This window comes from Pituophis catenifer, unplaced genomic scaffold (assembly GCF_029215685.1).
Source record: "Pituophis catenifer annectens isolate HBS135680 unplaced genomic scaffold, rPitCat1.0.hap2 SCAF_6, whole genome shotgun sequence".
Lineage (NCBI taxonomy): Eukaryota > Metazoa > Chordata > Lepidosauria > Squamata > Colubridae > Pituophis > Pituophis catenifer.
Genome location: NW_027256886.1, coordinates 26307872 through 26323610, shown reverse-complemented (window position 1 = coordinate 26323610; position 15739 = coordinate 26307872). Strand labels below are relative to the sequence as shown.

Genomic DNA, 15739 nt, shown 5'->3' with positions numbered 1-15739 from the left:
TTCCTTTGGAGTGCATTGAAACGCAGATCATGTTGGGTGGTATGTAACCATGAAACGAGCGGGAGGTAAGGAAGGAAGAAAAAAACTATTCCTCCCATTTACTCCGAAGTAGATCTTTTTTCATCCCTTTCTCCTTCGGGGTCGTTTAATCAACTCAGTCTTTTTTTGCATAACTGTTACTTTTTTAATCTGCCTTTCTGCTTATCTTTCCTCGTTCCTTTCCACGTCTTGGTGATTTTAAGGTCACTTTGGAATAAGCGTGAGTCCAGCAGCACCTAAGAGCCTTTCCTCGGTTTAAGAGGTAATGCCAGGCTTTAAATCCGGACAGGATCGGTGGTTCTGTGGGTTGAAAGCCAACCTGCGACTTGAAGCGCTGCACTCAACTGAGGACAGGCACTGCCCTCTAACCTTCCCACGCAAAGGGCCAGAAGGCCGCGTGTGCAGAATCACCCATCCACTGGAGAAAGTGAAGGCGGGAGAGAGAGAGAGAGGCTAAGAGCCTGCCAGCTCATTCTGCTGGGATTCCCACCTGCTAGCCCCAAGTACAATGTGCATGAGTTGGGGGGAAAAATAATTATATATATATATATATATACACACACACATTCATATATATATATGTTTTTCTTCTAGCCAGGTTTATTTATATATATATATATATTTCCTAAAGACACAATTGGACTTTGTGGGGGTGGGGGGTGGGGAATGAATGGTCCTTAATGAATGCATTCACACAATGCAGGGGCTTGCGCGCGGGGACCGAGGCAGGAAAGCAACAGGAGAGGAAATGAGTTGCCTTCATTGAAAGAAGGAAAAGGCCGCCGGGTCTATTGAAAGACCAGGGAAGAATGTCCACACGCCTCTTGCCTTGTTACTCACAGGACCCTCTCTGGCTAGCTGACCACAGCCGGGGGGGGGGGGGTGGTAGTGAGGTCGAGGGGAAACCTCTCCATGGAGTTGAGTGAGGTTGAAAAACCCTTTGTCACTCACGCTTCTTACCCGTCGAACTGACTTGGGACGGAACAGTCTCCCTTCTCCCCTTTATCACTATCCCTCCCGTGAGCTCCTTCCCCACATTCCCCAATGACCTGGATCTCCTGGGATCCGGACGGTCGCCGGCTGTGTTTCTCTGGAGAGGCTAAAGTTAACCAAAGACGTGAAGAAAACAGACAGCGAGAACCACAGATGAAGTAGGCAGCCCACCCCCCATTTACCAAGAAAGCACCTGTCGATTGTAACAAGCCTGCTCGCTCGCTTTCCTCCCCCCCCCCCTCACCCCATCAACACCCCCCCCCCGCCTCATCCATTATGATTTTAGTAGAACTTCCTTTTATGTAAGCCCGGTAAAGCGAAGCAGTCTGATCCCGGATATGCCTCCCGTGGAGTAAATCCTGCTGATTTCGAGGGGACTCGCTCTAACCTTACACAAGTAGCATTTCTGAGCAGGAAAAAGCCAAGGGGCGAGCCGCTGAAAAGCAACGCCTTTGAAGTTCTTGGCCAGTCATCGCGCATGCGCAGCGGAATGGGGTGGGGGGTCGGAGCAGCCGCGAGACGAGGTTTCACAGATCCGCTTAGAGAGCCTCGTGTGTGCGAACGCGGGAGTGATGTAATAAGAGCCGTGATTGATTCTTTGCATTAATATATGTGGCTTAATTCTCACTCAGCTCAGCCCTGTACTTTAGGGACAGGATTTTTTGTAAGAGTTTTAAGCGAAGCCTTTCTGTGAAAAGCGGAGCTTCTTGCTCAACCTTCCTAATTTTGAGACAAAGGTTTCTACTGAATTTCATTTGTTTAAAAAAAAAAATTGGAATGGAAAAGAAAGAAGTAAATATAAATTAAGTAACCAGGAAGCAAGTTATCTTTTTCTCATGCAGGGTTTATTTTGTTATATTTTAAAAGTACAAAAACCTTATAGATTGACTGTAAATTACATTTTCGTCTAACATTTGTTTTTATTTTAAACATTCATTACATCGATTCTAGGCCAAAACAGACTTTTCACTACCTATATTTCACACCTAGTACAAAACATACATCCTTACAGTGTTAGACGTTTAGTGTGGAGCATTATTATAGTGTTAAGGCATATTTCTCTAACGTCTTTTGAAAAAGGAGCTCCATTGAATCCAGTGGCCTTTACATCCATCCAGATAAGGGTGTATCAGGTCGCAGGCATCATCTTTAAAAGTGATGGAGTAGAGTATAGAAATAAACCAACAAAGGCATACTTACAGAAGTGGTCCATTCTAGCAAAAGGGAGAGGAAGGAAGATGAGATAAAGTGATAAAGTTCTTAAAATGTAGTACTGAAATAAAGTAAGAGTACTATTACAAGTAATAATAAAGAAAAGAAAAATGGCATCACGCAGAACTTGAATAAATACCCTTGCTTTCAAATGCAGAAAGCCCAAGCTTTTGAAGCAATCTGGGTTTATAGAAGGGTTGAAATTAGCACATGGATTGAGATCTCCTCGCTGCTTTTGCAGCTTTTCCTATTTTTGATGAAAAGTTTTTAATATGTGCCATATATATATTCCTATTTCCAAGTTTGGATAATACAGATTACCTTAGTCCTTCACATTTTTACTCAAGTAAATGTCTTTTGTTTAACTAGAAGCATGTTGGGTTGTTATTGTTATTGTTAAGGGTGCAAACTAGAGTCCCACAGAAATGCCTAACTGCTGAAAATGAAGAAATCAATTTTAGTCAGTCTTATTCTCTCCATTTATGATTTGGGATTGTGGAACAAATGGCTGGCATCCGAGAGCTGTCAGCTTCACTAAATTCTGTGGTGGGTTGCTTGTGAATTACAGTTCCCAAGTGCATCCATAATGCAAAACCAAACATCTTTTAATTCATATGCACCAGTTAATCCTTTCCTTATAGTTCAGCTCTTGGTCTGGCACAAATCCAGCAAGGCTACTAAGCTCATAGTTTGGTTCATTGGACCAGGATGGAATCAAACTCTTAAAATGCAAAGTCTTAAAACCAAAGTCTCAAGAATGCTTTTGGTAAATGCAAATTACCAAATGTGCAATGCGTGAATTTGTTTATTGAATTTTGGCTCACAGATAAGTATCAATTGTCAATAAGGTAATCAGTCTGTTGCTGCTTTTCTCAGCTGTGGAGTGCACGCCAAGTGGAGTCCAGATGAAACTTTTTTTTCTCTACTGCTTGACTATAAAATACTGCAAATTATGAAAGCCTTTGCTTGGAAGGCAAATGGCTATTTTTAGTGAGGTGTTGTTAAAAAGTGTTCTTCTGGCCAGAATTTATAGCATTATCCAAGAGGCAGCCTGTGTAAAAAAAAAAAAAAAAGTGTATGAGCTATTACACTAGTCTAATGAAATGGTAGAAAAAGTCACAGATCTAATTACTAGAGTTGTTCACCAAAATTTAAATAGTGGGCAGAGAACAGAGGCCATTCATATAAATAACTAGTTCTGAAATGGAAAAGAATGTGTTGTTCAGAGTGTGTGTGAGAAATGGGAAGTATTTGTCCCCCTCCTTCCATCTTCCACACTCTGGAGCCACATGATCCTTCCACCTACAGAGTGGCAGACAGAACTAGCCGGACATGGGTATTTGATTGTGTGTGAGGACGTCTTCTGTCTCCATCTCAACGTTATCTTTAAAAGAAGGTTGGATTCATCTCTTTAGAAACGGTCCCAGCTAACGGGGCAGAGGGACTTTGACAGAGGGGAGAACAAATCGCTGACAAAGGACCTTTTTACGTTTCATAAGCGTTGTTAGGACAACGAAAAGGAATTTCTCAGATAATAACTTCCCACTTCAAAGATTTCTCAGTTCAATAGCAATTGGACCATCCTTTTTTATTCAGCCACAAGGGCTAGCACTAAAGACGACTCAACTGTTTGTATCCCTCCTCCCAGTGTGTTTATTTTTCCCCTATTCATTGGAGTACTTGGATAAAATAAACATTGAGACAATTACCGGAACATGGACTTCTAACTTTCTTGGGATCATATACCCACTGCCATGGCCTCAGACTTGGCAATGTCAAGTTCTGGAGCCTGGCAAAACAGGACTCCCTTTTTAAAACCACCTCTGTGATTTATGACTTGTTTACTTGCTTCTTTCAAGGAAAAAAAAAATGCCAGGCATTCTAAAGATCACACAGCCTTTATTGGTAAAACTAAACAAAGAGCCATCTCTTTCTGTTTTAACTTTTGCTTCAACATAGTAGAGCTATATAGTGATACACAGTGGTCTACGGAATATATAGCTGTATTAGTATATGCATTTAGGGATGACTCATCTTCTTTTTAAAAAAGAAAATTCTCACTAATAAACAGAATGGAACCCCAAACAATTTAAGGGATAGAGTATTTAAATATGGAAAAAGACCAATATTCCTGTATCATTGACCAGACAGAGCAATCAAATCTCCTACTTCCATGGCCAAAAACAATAAACATTATCAGGACTGATGGGAAGATACTTGGAAAGGGATTTTAAAAAGGGGGATAAAGGAGCAGAACTATATGTGAGCTTACTAAAGAATAAAATTCCTGCTCCATATTGAAACTGTCCCAGACTTGACTTGCTGGCAACAGTCGTCGTCTTCTTCTTTTTTGACCCTGGGGGGGTTGCTTTAAAGCTGTTTTCAGAGAGCTGTATTCCTGATCTTAAAATGCCTTGCCTTGGAGATAATGCCACCAACCTCTATAGTGATAATGCCACCACATTCTACAGCTGCAAAGGTTCCATCTACTAATATTGATAACTCTTCGATAGCTCCCTCCTCCTCCCCATTTCTCTTAATCACAGTGGCCCAAGATTCTGCCACAAAGGCTTTCCTTCGAGAGGGCAAGCCGGTCTGGCAAGCTGAAGGGGACGAGATGGAGGAAGAGCCGATTGAATGCATTAAGCTAGCATGAAAACCAGAGGTCAGCACAAATGTGTCTTAATAGACTGTCTCGAATGGAGTGTGCCTTCCTTTCAAGGGTGCCTGCTTTTGCACTGCTCATTACCATAGCGATCCTAACGTGGCATGTTGATGCACCATAAAGCTCACACTTTCCACCCCTGCAGCCCCCATCATCACTCCACCCCCCGCCCCCCCTCCTAAAATCAGAGCCTTTGAACAAGGCCGGTCTTGATTAGACCTTTCTCCTTTTCTTCCCTCTCCTTCAAACCCATTTCCTCGCCTTTAGAAAAGTCGCCATCAAATCCCAAAGGCCGTCTCTGATCAGGGCCCAGAAGAAGGGAAACAAAAGTGAAGTGACGGGCTGTGATTCAAGCAGGCCCATTTTTCTTTCTGACATTCTTATCCACTCTGAATATGGGGTTGGAACAAGGCCTCCCATTCGCGTGGGGTTTTCCTTGCCCCGGAAAGATCGGACAGGAGAGGAAATTCCATGTCCATCACAAACACACAAAGGATTGAGAAAAAGGTAGAGGTAAAAATAGATGTATACACTCACACTCTCTGATACACACACACACACACACACATGCACTGGACTGGAAGCTCAAACAAAATCAATAAAGACCAAGTTGGGCCATCTGGGGAGGGCTGTTAGAAAATCAGAGGCTGGGGGTGGGTGATGGCAGGAAGAATCTCTTAGACCTAAATATTATGTCCTTCTTGTGAAAAGGCTAGATGAGCTCCAGACTTCTCTTTTCAAGCTTTTAAAGTATGACTTGCCTACTGCTATAGAAATCTTAACTCACCATGAAGATTCACCGTTGCGAAGAAATGCTTTCATTGCGAGAGCCTGCTTTGATGTCTAAGGCATAAGATGCAGAGCTTTTCAGCTGCCTCTGTCTAGATTACCTTGAGAGCAACGAGATAGACATCTGTAACAAGCAAATGAAAAATTAAAGGTGATTAGCCTACACATCCAAAACCAGAGCTTCTGCAAAGAAAGAAATCGGGAAGAAAAGACATGGGCTGGAGGTGGAGATGGGAACCAGAAAGGCTCAGTTGAGAATTCCAGGCAAGGTAGAGCTTATCTTCTCCATTTGCCAAAGGCCTCCATAGCTTTGCTTTCCTGGGTTGCCTCCACTATCAGAGGAACTGAACAACAATAGGAAGGAAAACAACTGTGGAAAATACAGAATATATCCTTTTTAGTTTTAAAACACTGATAAACAGGATAATATAGTCATTGGATAGCTTCTTCCATTGCTTTTAATCAGCCAACATAGGATAATATTGTGGATGTAGTTTACAAGATTGAAGAATCTTATATTCCTCCATTCCCAGGCCACAACTGAAAACAGAAAAACTGAGAAGCTGTAGGAATGCAAAAATGTAAATTACATTTGTGTGGTTTTTGGATGTAAGTCCTACATGTTCACACTCTTGTAGGATGTTCCACTGAATTCCAGAAGACTTATTGGGCTGCACCCCAAAAATGAAAAGTTCAGAAAAAATATGTTTGCTGATACTAGGTAGAAGAAACCAGATGCTTTTAATAGGAGAATCATTCAGAGGAGGATTACATAGTTTGTATCTTTACTACATAATGGAGGGAATAGTCCATATGGAAACTATTGCAGCAAAATCCTAATGTGCACCTTCAGAAAAATGAGCCCTGTTTTCCTAGCATTGATCAGAATCAACTGGGCAGCCCAGGAACCCTACTGGAAGTACAATACATCACGAGCAAATGATATAGGACTCTTAGGATGACCTGATAGCCTTAGGGCCTGGTGTAAGTAACTGAACCGTCACAAGGATGCTTTGTCCCTATGCTCAAACTGGAATGCATTCTGTTTTTCCTTCTTGCCCCTCTCAGCTGGAAAATAAGAAAAAAGGGGTAAAAAATAAGGAGGACTCAGAAGTAGCCTCTTGATATGCTAGAGATTTGGAAAAAAAACCATTTATTTTTACCATTACAAAAAACCTCACAATTTTACATAACCTTTGTGCATTTCAAAACAAAATTGCCACTGTGTTTACTCCATCATTTGGGAGGGGAATCTACATGTTGAATTTCTGGACAATTCAAGAATCAGCACAATGACACCACTCATAACAACTCCTTCTCACTTTAATATGGATCTCACTTTCCACTCACTAAGGAATTGCAAGAATTCACAGAAATAACACTGGGAGCAGGAGTGGGAGAACAGAGGAGAATGTGTTTGTGCGTTTAAAATCCATTAGTTGTGTAAATTAAAATGTACCACAAATCATTAAGCCACCCTTGGGTCTGTTTTATTAGTAACAAGTGGGCAGAGTAGACTGGTTAAATTGGGGCAGTAAAGAGGGTTTCTTTCCCCAAAAAATGTCAACTGAGCTGGTAAATTAATCAAAGTATTTAATTGATCGCTGTACAGTTGGCTAATCAGTAACATATTTATAGATAACCCTTTCCCCAGAAAGCAAACGCACGCCACACGCACGCGCACACGCACGCATACACACACACAGTCAAAATGAAAAACAAAACTAAAAGCCACCAGGGAACAAAAGAGTCCAAGAAAAACACGGTCACGAGGTACCAGCACCGAAGATCGCGACTGTACAACTAGAAATCCATAGGAAAACACTTTGGTTCATTGATACAAAAAAAAAGCTGTGTCGACTCTGACACTTCTGTAAACGTTGGGAAGAAAGCGATCCAAGCAGGTTCAGGATGGGGTGAAAAATAAAATAATGCTCATAATTAAAAAGAAAAAAGAAACAAAAAAAAAACCCCATGAAGTCGTGGGAAAAGACGTTAAGGGGGAGGAGGGGGATGTCGTCTTGTGCTCTTGGCACCATAATAAATACAAAAGCAGGGAGGAGATTTTTTTTTTTCTTCATTATCTTTCCCCCCACAGTGCGTCTTCTCTCCGATGGCCAGTGCAGCAATTCTGATCAAAGGTGCCTGGGAGAAGGGAAGGGGCAAGAGGGAACGGGGGACCCGGGTGGAGTGGGGTGGGGTGGAGGGGTTTCCCAGTCTCGGGTCGGTTTCCGCCCCTTCTCCAAGACCCTGGTCAAAGTCCCGAAAGAGCTCGGAAAGAAGGCGGCGGCGGTCTGGTTGGCGACGGGCAGTCCTACAGCCAGCGGCGTTAATAATTGGGGCCGGGGGTCGCAGTTTGTGAACGCGGCCTCTCCTGCGTGGGGCGAAGGAGAGTTACTGGGTGGCGTCGGGATGCCGCTGGTCCCGGAGCTCTGACACACGTACCATTCGCTCAGGTTGGCTGCCGCCTGCGTGGAGGAGGCCGCTGGGGGCGGCGGCGGGGGCGGCGGCGGCGGTTGAGGGGGGTCCCGGCCGCAGTCGGACGAGGGAGAGACCAGTGAAGGAGTGGACGACTCGTAGCCGGAGCTGGGAGGCGGGGATTTGCAGTGGACCTTCATGTGCTTCCTCAAAGAGCTGGGATGGGTGTACGACTTGTCGCAGCCCCGCACTTTACAGTTGTAGGGTTTGTCGCTGGTGTGCACGTGGGAATGCTTCTTCCGGTCGCTGCTGTTGGCAAAGCGTCTCTCGCAGCCCTCGAACTCGCATTTGAAGGGCTTCTCGCCTGCAAAGAGAGAGGCAGTCCTGGGAGACTTGGCAGAAACGGCCCGGGAGGGAAAAGGGTGGGGGGGGGGTCGTCTGGAAAGTAGTGGAGGGGTGGAGGCATACTATCTTTTTGGGGAGTGGGTGGGGAAGAAAAGAGGCTATTTCCACTGCTGTAACCCCATTTCCTTTCCTCTCCAACCATTGAGCTTCTGGGGACACTTTTCCCTTCTGGAAACGGGGCCGGATGTTCCGGTGCAAATTCATGCCTGGCGGGATTCAAGGAGATCTCTAAAACTATCAGTGTCTCCCTCCCACAAGAAGTAAGCATTTTCTCCTTTCACAGAGAAAGGGGCTGCTTTGGAGCAAGAGAATTCCCCCTTCAGGACAGCTAGTTGCATGCTGGCAGGGTGTAGTCAAAAAAGTCAAGATGGCGGCACTTGAAGGCAGCCAAATTGACTCTTTTTAACCAAAGTTTTGCAGGTCATAATCTCTTCCAGAATCCCCTTATCCTCTAGTCTTCCTCCCCAAATGCACCATTATTTACAAATGGCCTCTGCTATCTGTTGTTTTAGAAACAGCTACAGTACTATACATAGCTGGTCGTACCCACAATTCATAACCAAAGATCACAGACTTCTGGTGGAATACCGCTCTTTCCCCTTTCACGCTTCCATCAAGTAACCCCATATGCCTGCAGCCATGCACTTATATATCCACAATCAGACAGGAAACATAATATTTGGCTTTCCCTGGAAACCATAATTTACATAGGGTTTGGGATGCAATATTGTGCTGACAAAAGGCCAAAAGGAAATCCAACCTTTTGGAACAGCTTATGTGTATATGCATAAATGTATACCAGCTTTCTGCAAGGTGTGTGTGTGTGTGTGTGTGTGTGTGTGTGTGTGTGTGTGTGTGCTTGTTGGCATGCTACCCCTGGATAATCAGGATTGTCCATCTTCAAAATCAGGCTGTATAATTTCCTCAGGTTTGGCTTCTCTTAATTTCTCTGAAGGTTGTGCAATATTTTCTAGAATCTGACAATAACTCAGTTTTTTCTTGGTTGCTTGCCACTTTAATACATGATGCCTAAAAATCTAGAGGGCTCACTGCAGCATTATTTTATTTTTGTGAAAGCCAGGATGAACTTCATGGGTATAGGTGTCCAAGCCAAGTTTTCAGTTTTCATGAAGACCTGCCATAAACAATAGCATGGGGAATATATGCCTAGATAAGGAAGTGAATGGTAGAGAGCATTGAGGACAATGCCAAGCTTTCATGAAGTTCAGCAAATCATATTAGGATAGTGATATGATATTAAATACCGTATGCTGGATGAATGAAGGAAAAGTGCTGTTGGAAGGAGAGATGGCAAGAGAGACCAATGCCCTGGAAAAGGACTGGTTTAGGCCAAAAAAAACAAACAAACAGTGAGCTATAGAAAGTCCAAGATGCTGCAGTCACGTGCTTTGAAGTTTCCATTAATCATGGATATATTATTTGAGAGTGGGAATGCAGAAATGGGTAGAAAATGATAACAAATATATTGAAATATGATATGAAAAGCCAGATCCTGTTTTCTAAAAGTAGAAATTACTGGTGTATGCATGTCTGTATTAGTTTGTGTGTTAAGCGTTTCTTAAAGATAATTTTTTGAAAGAGTCCAGATCATATATTTTGACTTCAGTGCAAAGCAGCATTTAAAATGGAAAATCCTATTTATATGTCCAATTTACAAAGTTAACTGGTTTTTAAAGTCACTGTTCATTGAAAAAAATCACTGAAGACCCAATTGCCTTTTGAAACAAAATGGCTCTAATGATTGCAAAGGTTTCAAGGTTTAAAGAAAATGACTACAAAATTCCCAGCATCAAACTGTAGAGCTGCTGATTTTCCAGAATACTGGTGAAAATCTAAATATTATTCTCAGTCCATAAGAGAAAAACAATGGCTTTTGCAAAGAAGAACCTAACAAGATGTTTTCTCCCTTTCATGAATTCTGTATTGGTGTGCCAATGAATGGGGAGGGGGGGGGGAAGAAGAGGGGGAGAGAAATTAAAAGAAAGATCTTATATTTTGATGGCTCTTTAAGCATTTTAATTATAGTTCCTTGTACAGAAACAGTTTGACCTTCCCCTGCTCAGCTGAAATAACAAATCAAGGAGATCCATGTAATGCAGTGCAAGCAAGCTGGAAGTTAAGAGGCCCAGGGGAACAACTCTGCCGTAAACCCTCTTGCCAACGGGAGAGAGAATGAGTTGCCTTCATGTAAGACTTGCCTTCCTCAACCTTCCTTCATTCCTCTAGCTCAGGGGTCTCCAACCTTGGCAACTTTAAGCCTGGAGGACTTCAATTCCCAGAATTCAAAGCTGGTTAGGGATTTCTGGGAGTTGAAGTCCGCCAGGCTTAAAATTGCCAAGGTTGGAGACCCCTGCTCTAGTTTGTGAATTGAGACCAAAACCAAAACTGAAAGCTGGCTTTGAACACAAGGGCTGATTTGAGAAAAAGTGGATCCTCACTGCTGTGACTAGTCCCACAAATACATCTGCCAGCATTTGTTCCCTGGAGTAAAACTAAAGGATTGTTTTCTGTACAGAAGTATGTGTTATTCAAACAAGAGACAGCAGAGATAAACCATTTCTGGCCTTTCTTTGAAAAATTCCTTTTTCTAACTTGGTGGTGGGTGGAGAGAAGGAGAGCATTGAAGTTGGGGGGTGCAGGGGCATGCGTGCAAGCCCCATGGAATTTGCACCGCCATCTTCTAACCCCCACTTGTAGCTCTCACAGGCCTGGCTGCTGAGTGCAAGACGGTACAGCATGGCGATTTTAGCATAATCCTTCCAACACTGGGACTGGATTAAAGTCTTTGCAAAATTCTCGAGGGGGAAGGGAAGGCAGAGGAAGATCTATTTTGCCAGGCTTACTGCTATAAATTACAAGTTAAAACAGACCCTCCTTACTGCGGCCTAAAATCCTCCTTGGTTACAAATGTCCCTGGCCAGCTCTAATGGTAAGGAAGTGATTTTTGCTTTCTCTGGTTTTTTTTCCCCACTGGGCCACTCTATTGGGAATTAATTCTCGTCTCTCTTTTTCTTTCTCTTTCTCTCTTCCCCTCTACTCCAGAAATCTGCTTCTTTCTATTGTGCTAGGAAATATAACATTGTTAATACTGGACAAAAGCATTTTTTTCCCCTTGCAAATCTAGAATTTTCTCCATGAATAATTTCCTGGAAGGTTTATTACTATTTTAAACATATTTGGGTTTGAGAATTTCAAGTTAGGGTAGTCAACCTAAAGTATGATTCTGCAATTAGGCCTACAAAATTTGACTAGTATGCCCTGGCCTTGGTTACACCACCATTCCCATTAAAATAAAATTATGTGGGAAGCTCAGGCAAAAGATCATGTGTGATAGGTTATATCATATAATAAACCTATGAGTTGGCATCTGTCTCATGTGCTCAAGCGCACTGCTGTAGGTCAAATTTACAAGAAATTGAGCATTTTCTGCTTCAGAGACTTCAAAAGAGAAGGCAGTGAAAGGGCACTAAAAGTTTGCTTATTTAAAAAGGCACCATGATTGAGGAATAAAGTATCTTCTTTAATGGCTTCCTCCTTACCCACATGAAGATGTTTTGATTAATATTTTGTTATTGATGATTAAATATTCCAAATAATATAAATCATCTAACAAAAATATAATTATATGGTAAAAGGTAAGATGGAAATAAAGAAGAGTAGAGCAGAATCATTTAATTGCTAAAGCAAAGAGGCTTTATAGTGGCAGAATAGAAGAAAGGAAGAACCTAGGATTCATCATTTCTGTAAGATTGCCCAGTAGAAAGGGAATGCACACGGGAGACTGTGTATAAAACTATATCCCAAAAAGGATTACATTTTGCAAAAAGGCTTATTTAATATCTTGTGCTGAACCAGAGTGAGAGAGAGAAAAAAAAATGAGGAGTTGGGTGAAGTCAGCAAAATCACAGACAGTGGCTGCCAATCTCATTTACAGTGTAAGGCTTCACGGGGAGGATCCTGAAGTGTGAAAACTTTCTAAGTTTCCATTTATTCTCTCTAAATGCTTTTGTGGCAGACTGGGGTCAAGCATAAATATTGCAAGATTGTCTCATTTGGACAGCTTGCCTTTTCATATTAACTAGAGGAAGAAAAACTCCAAAGTTTCTAACGTAGACTTCTCATAGAATTCTGGCCAGTGACCTTTTCAAATGGGCAGCCCAGAAACACTGAATCACTTCCACCTTCAATCCAAGGCACATCCCTGCCATCATTTCCAACTTCCCAGGTTCCAAAAATGAACCACTTCATATTTTTTGCAAGCATACAAACATTAAAGAAGTAAAGAGTATTGGGGGACTATCCTCAGGGCTTCTTGTCCCAAACAAAAAGGGGGGGACTGTGCAGCTGTGTTTTTCTCACAAGGAAGGCACAGCGGCATCACTCACAATTGCCTAGACAATCTGCAATTTCCTTTGTCTGCTCTTAATTTGCAAGTTCCTGCCCCAAGATTGGATGTATTTATTTTCTTGGAAGGGCTTTGGAATCTCTTTCCCTCCTCCCCAAACATAAAAAATGCCATCTTAAATTCTGGAACTTCCCCTTCCTTCCTTCCTTCCTTCCTTCCTTCCTTCCTTCCTTCCTTCCTTCCTTCCTTTTCTTTCTTTCTTTCTTCACAGACACATACAAGGACACACACATGCAAATGCTGCAAAAGCAAAGCAAAAATCTAAACCAACTCTTCTGCAGGGTTTACTGAACTACTGTAGCTTTAATTAATTCTAAGTCTAATTAGAGGAAAACTAAAGAGGGGAGGGGATGGAGAGGAAGAGGAAGAGGCGGATGAGGAGGAAGAAGTGCACGTGCATCAGCAGATCTCTGGACTCAACAGTAATGGAGCAAGACCAACCTATACTGACCTGTATGCGTCCTTTTGTGGATTTTGAGATTTTCCGAGCGAGCGAAGACTTTGCCGCATCCCGGGAAAGGACAAGGGAAAGGCTTCTCCCCCGTGTGGACGCGGATGTGGTTGACCAGTTTATATTTGGCCTTGAAAGGCTTCCCTTCCCTGGGACACTCTTCCCAGAAGCAGATGTGGTTGGACTGCTCGGGCCCGCCAACGTGCTCCACGGTGACGTGAGTCACCAGCTCGTGCATGGTGCTGAAAGTTTTCGAGCATAATTTCTTGGGAGTCTGATCCAGTTCAATCCACTTGCAGATGAGCTCTTGCTTGATGGGCTGCCTCATGTAGCGAAAGAAAGCCCCAGGGCCATGGTGTGACGCTAGATTCACGTTCAGGTTCATGCTACTGTAGCCGTGGAAGGAGGAAGCCGCGAAAGGATCTGTCCGGGAGATTGGTCCTGGAGTGAAAGGCTCAGACCTGGCGTACATTTCTCCAGGTAGTCCCAGCCTGATCTGTCCGTTTAGATGGCCACCTGGAGGTCCATGGGGAGGTTGCTCCGGGTGATGGAGTCCAGTAAGGAGCGAATGAGTCCCGACTTCTGAGTGGTGGTGATGGTGGTGGAGGTGGTGGAGGTGGTGGTGGTGGTGGGGAGCATGGTGTCCGGGGTAGCTACCTGTTGTTGAGACAAATATTCCGTGATGAGAACTTGGAGCAGCGGAGTGTGGATAAGAGAACCCTGGCATGCCGGGGGCAGTCAGATCCCCGCGCAGGAATAAATCTCTACCTGCCGATAGAGCCTGGCTTGGGTGAGGGATCGCATAAGGGACTGTTGTTGACTGCGCCGGGCCCAACGCTCCAGTTGGACGCGGGACCACTTCAGCTGGGCCTGTCACGGGATGGCGAGGCTGAGGGTCAGCACAGAGCTTAAGGGCCGCTGGGTGATGAGGTGGTGGAGGAGGAGGAGGAGGAGAGTGATGGTGGTGGTGATGGTGACGATGATGATGGTGGTGTCCCAAGTGTTCTGACCGGAATGGACTCAAACCGAGGCGGGATTCTCCGGGGTGCTCCCCAGGGCGCGTGGGAACGATGGAATGGGGATCCCCGGCGAAGCCTGTCATGCTCTGAGGGGAGTGGTGATGGCGGTGAGGAGGATGAGGAAGATGAGGATCCCCTGCCAAGCCTACTAATTTCAGCGCGGTGTTCCGCTTGGAAAGTGCCGCCGACCCCATTCCCGGCTTCCCCCAAAGCTCACTTGGTTCTACAGTTCTAAAAAGTCACCTGACAGCGGGGGAGGGGGAGCGAGCGAGGGCGCCTGAAAGGCAGGGAGAGAGAGGGAGAAAGCCAGCGGTGGAGAGAGAGAGAAAAAAAAACTTTTGCGAAAGTTTTCCTCTCCCCCCCCCCGCCCGCTCCCCCGAAAGGTTTCCTCTCTCCCTTCCTCCCTCCCAATCTCTCGGTCTCCACTATTTGGCTTTGTTTTGATTTTGCTGCTTCTTCTTGCTCCCCCTTTCTTTTTCTCTCCCCTCTCTTTATTTCCCTCTTCTCCCTTCCCCATCCCTTTTTTTTGGGGAGGGGGGGTGTAGATTTTTCTCCCCCTTGTTTTTTAATGCCTACGTGGAATCCCATATGCTTTTGAGAGGCAGCAGCAGGACGTTGGGAGGCTACTGAATAGAGCTTCATAGACTCGGCTCCAACCCGGAGCGCTTAAACAATCAGGGAGGCCTCCGATTGGCCGAAGCTGCCTGACCGACGTCAGCGATGACAGGTCCCCTCTGAAGTCTGAAAAGATTTAGGAAGGAGCGGGGAGGAAAAGGGCGGGGAAGGGATGAAGAGGATACAAGGAGATCTGCGCTTGCGCGGTGCTTGGTGGGTAATTTCCAAAAGACCCTTTGCGTTTTTCCTCCCTCCTCTTTCTTTGCTCCTCCGCTCTGCACGGCTCCGCCGAGCCGGTTCTGCTGCTGTTTGTAGTTGCCTCCCCGCAGATAGTTTTCACCTGCGTTTTAATGAACAGAATTAAAAGTGGGTCCGGCCCAAGTCGAAAGGGTCTCGGTGCCGTTCAGCGCTCTTGGGCAATTGTTGAGGAGTGGTGCCACGACAGCGGCTGCGAATGCGCAAAGGCGAGGCTGACTGCTGACTTCCCCGTCCTTTCCTGCGCCCCGCTGGTGGTCCCCGATCCATTGCTTGGAGTCGTCCCGTTTTCCTGCCCTCCCGCCCTTCCCCCGAGTTGCTTGGAGCCTTTACGGTTCTCATTTGCGCTCGTCTGAAGTCTTCACGGATTCCCTCCCTCCACCCTTGCCCGGGCCTCTGCTCTGTCCCAGCCAGCCTCTTCTTAATCAGCAGATGCTTTAATGGAGAGCCGA

The 15739-nt window shown here is 44.6% G+C and overlaps 1 protein-coding gene across 1 annotated transcript; it reads right to left on the bottom strand.

Annotated features, from left to right (window-relative positions):
- Window positions 1-4626: 4626 nt before the first annotated feature.
- On the bottom strand, window positions 4627-14611 carry LOC139318368 (zinc finger protein ZIC 4-like). The gene is made up of 4 exons (XM_070945792.1): window positions 13399-14611; window positions 7948-8480; window positions 5800-5822; window positions 4627-4891 (listed from the first exon to the last, which is right to left on the bottom strand). Exons 1-4 carry the CDS (start codon window positions 14609-14611, stop codon window positions 4627-4629), a joined length of 2034 nt encoding a protein of 677 aa, XP_070801893.1.
- Between the last annotated feature and the right edge of the window lie 1128 nt (window positions 14612-15739).